At 43.6% G+C, this 3,219-nt stretch overlaps 1 protein-coding gene across 1 annotated transcript; it reads left to right on the top strand.

The window, feature by feature from the left end:
- The first annotated feature begins 417 nt into the window (after positions 1 to 417).
- LOC108634866 (olfactory receptor 51M1-like) lies at positions 418 to 1,404 on the top strand. The gene has a single exon (XM_018045211.1). The coding sequence runs from the start codon at positions 418 to 420 to the stop codon at positions 1,402 to 1,404; it is 987 nt and encodes a 328-aa protein (XP_017900700.1).
- Positions 1,405 to 3,219: the final 1,815 nt, after the last annotated feature.

The raw sequence follows: 3,219 nt of genomic DNA, 5'->3' as shown, positions 1-3,219 counted from the left end.
TAGCCTACTGTAAGATCTATGAGTCTTCAAACCAAAAGAAGAGAATTATAGCCATTTGATATTTGTGAACATAAAGATCTTAAGTAAAGTCCTGAGGATGATGTTGTTTGAGGAAGAAACGATACAGCATGGACCGAAAATTGTTGAGGTTGAGGATGATCATATTTCAGGGATCATCAGTTAAAAGAGGCCAGCCAAGAAGATTGAGTAGAAATAAAAATACAGAGAAAAACTGATGAAGGTGTGGTACTTTCAAAGGAAGTTTCAATCAGGTAGTTGGATGATGGAAACAGTCGTGAAGTAGAAGATGCCAAAGCTGATGATGGTGATGATTCTGCTTATAATGGTGTGCATGTTTATGAAACTGAAGAATTAATAACCAGAACTTCCATTTATTCTCAGCTCAGCCCCTGAAGAATGACAGCCCAGTATCCCCTCCATCCTCACATCGTGCTCCTGTCCAACCTCACGCAGCTCAGCCCCTTGCTCTACCTCACTGGCTTTCCCGGATTGGAAACTGTCGAGCACTGGATCTTCATCTTCTTTTTCCTGATGTACCTCGTGGCCATCTCGGGCAACTGCTTCATCCTGATCATTGTTAAGACCAACCCTCGCTTGCACACACCCATGTACTATCTACTCTCCTTTCTGGCCTTCACTGACTTGGGCCTGTCAGTGTCCACCTTGCCCACTACTATGGGAATCTTTTGGTTCAAGTCCCATGGCATCTACTTTGGAGCCTGCCAAGTCCAGATGTTCTGCATCCACTCCTTTTCCTTCATGGAGTCCTCAGTGCTCCTTGTCATGTCCTTTGATCGGTTTGTGGCCATCTGTTATCCCCTGAGGTACTCAGTCATCATCACTGGCCAGCGAGTACTCAGGGCAGGCCTGGTTGTCATCCTGCGGGGACCTATAGCCACTGTACCCATTGTTTCTCTCCTGAAGACTTTCCCTTACTGTGGGTCTAGAGTCCTCTCCCACTCTTTCTGTCTGCACCAGGAGGTGATACACTTGGCCTGCACAGACACCACCTTCAACAACCTGTACGGGCTGATACTGGTGATGTTCACTGTGGTGCTGGACCTGGTGCTCATTGCACTGTCCTACGGGGTCATCCTGCACACAGTGGCAAGACTAGCCTCCAAAGAGGAACGGCTCCGAGCCTTCCAAACATGCACCTCACACCTCTGTGCTGTGCTGGTATTCTTTGTGCCCATGGTGGGACTGTCCCTGATACATCGCTTTGGGAAACATGCCCCACTTGCTGTCCACCTTTTTATGGCCAATGTCTACCTCTTTGTGCCTCCCATGCTTAATCCAATCATATACAGTATTAAAACCAAGGAGATCCGCCATGCCATCAGCAAGCTCCTGGGTCTTAGAAAGGCCAGTGCTGAGTCATGAGCCTAAAAATTCCACTGGGTACCCTGAAGAAGGTCCCAAATCAGACCAAAGATCTACAGCATTTAGTACCAATTATGTTTCCCAAGATTTTTACTCACTTCCCTAAATAAAGTATGGATGAATTTCTCTCTTGAATTATGAGTTAGCAATGCTGACTTTCTCTTGCTTAAATTATAATGGTATTCTATGTATATATAAGACCTAGATGTTTTGGGCAACATCAAAAAATGCCTCCAAGGAAGACCTTTTGAGCCTGGTGTAAAAACTAAAACTAAAGAAAACTGAATAAAAACTTAAAAGGAGCAATAAATTAAAAAGCAACCAGAACAGAAACTAGTAAAGCACAGATACATGTCAGTTGTTTGAATACACTTGAGTAACATACCTCCTTCCATGGTTCCTTGGGACTGTTTCCTTCTTCTCTCCCTGGGCAGCATATTACCCTTCAGTTCCTATTCTGGATAAGCATATCCTTTGCCCTCTGGAATAATACTGGAAGAATCAGAACTCCTGCACTCTTTCCTAATGGCTCATTCAGGTTGAACTCCTCTAAATATTTCTCATGATGTGCTCCCTCTGGCTTTGTTCATCTAATGGACACCCTGGATCCCACCCCTGACTCTTCTCATCTCTGATTTTATCTTTCCTATGGATTTGCTGACAGCAACTGAAGACAGTCTTTGCTTCTGGGCATTCTAGTTGTGAGATCTTGTTTAATGACCTGAAATGCAATAAAGCTCCAATGAAGGAAATTATCACAGACAAGTCTAAGTCATAATTCCACTGTTCAAGAGGTTGTGAAGCTATAATTGGCAGAGAAGATTGCTCCTACTGTGACTAAACAAAATTCATGTTGGAGTCAGCGCTGAAGTTGCTTTCTCATGGACAGTTTCATGACAGGTTCTCTCTAAAACTAAAGCAGATTTTCCATCTATCTTCTCCTTCAGAATCCTGCATTTCCAGTTGTAACATTTGTTTCATAGTAATGGACTGTTCTGTGTCTTAGTTCAGTTTCTTTCTTGGTCCTTCACACTGGATTCCTAAATTAAGCTCTTTAGAAGGATTATTCATGCCTAGTTTATCAGTAAATCTCCATAAATGCAACAATTGTCTCAGATACTCAAGGAATAATTATTAAAATGCATTCCTCAATATATTAATATACGCATAAAGTAAGATTCAGGGCTTCCCTGGTGGCTCAGGTGGTAAAGAATCTTCCTGCATTGTGGAAGACTCGGGTTCGATCCCTGGGTTGGGAAGATCCCCTGGAGAAGGGAAAGGCTACCCACTCCAGTATTCTCGACTGGAGAATTCCACGAACAGAGGAGCCTGATGGGGGGTCCATGGGGTCGCAATGAGTCTGACACAACTGAGTGACTAACACACTCAGAGAGAGAGATTCAAAGCCAAGAAAGAGAATGTCTCTTATTTTCCAAGGAAATTTCCCATCTTCACATCCAGAAATCCTAGGAAACTCTTTCATGGCATCCATACAAGAGGTTCCCCATCTTCTTTCCTAGTTGTGCTATGTTTGGGCTCATGGTCCTTGAAGCCCCCTCTGCCACAGATCAAAATTACAATGAACAGGAAGTCCTCCCCAAGAGTTGCTCTTCACAGGTTTGGAGGCATGAAACACCTTGTAAAACTGTGATTTACTACTTCTCCTGCCTGATCTAGCATCCAACAGAAAACTTGTTGACTCAGTTTAATCAACTCAGCAATTCTCTCTTTCTTACCATGAACTTAGGAATTTAGATGTTCCCAGGCTCTACACAAGGCAACTTTCCTTGCCTCTATGTTGTAGCCTCCCCCTCT

The sequence above is a fragment of the Capra hircus genome, unplaced genomic scaffold, assembly GCF_001704415.2.
Source record: "Capra hircus breed San Clemente unplaced genomic scaffold, ASM170441v1, whole genome shotgun sequence".
Taxonomy (NCBI): domain Eukaryota; kingdom Metazoa; phylum Chordata; class Mammalia; order Artiodactyla; family Bovidae; genus Capra; species Capra hircus.
The sequence above is the reverse complement of the archived record's forward strand: the minus strand, read 5'-3'. Positions and strand labels throughout refer to the sequence as shown.

Coding starts and splice junctions, on each gene's coding strand:
- LOC108634866 (XM_018045211.1), top strand. CDS start 418: ATGACAGCCCAGTATCCCCTCCATCCTCACATCGTGCTCCTGTCCAAC.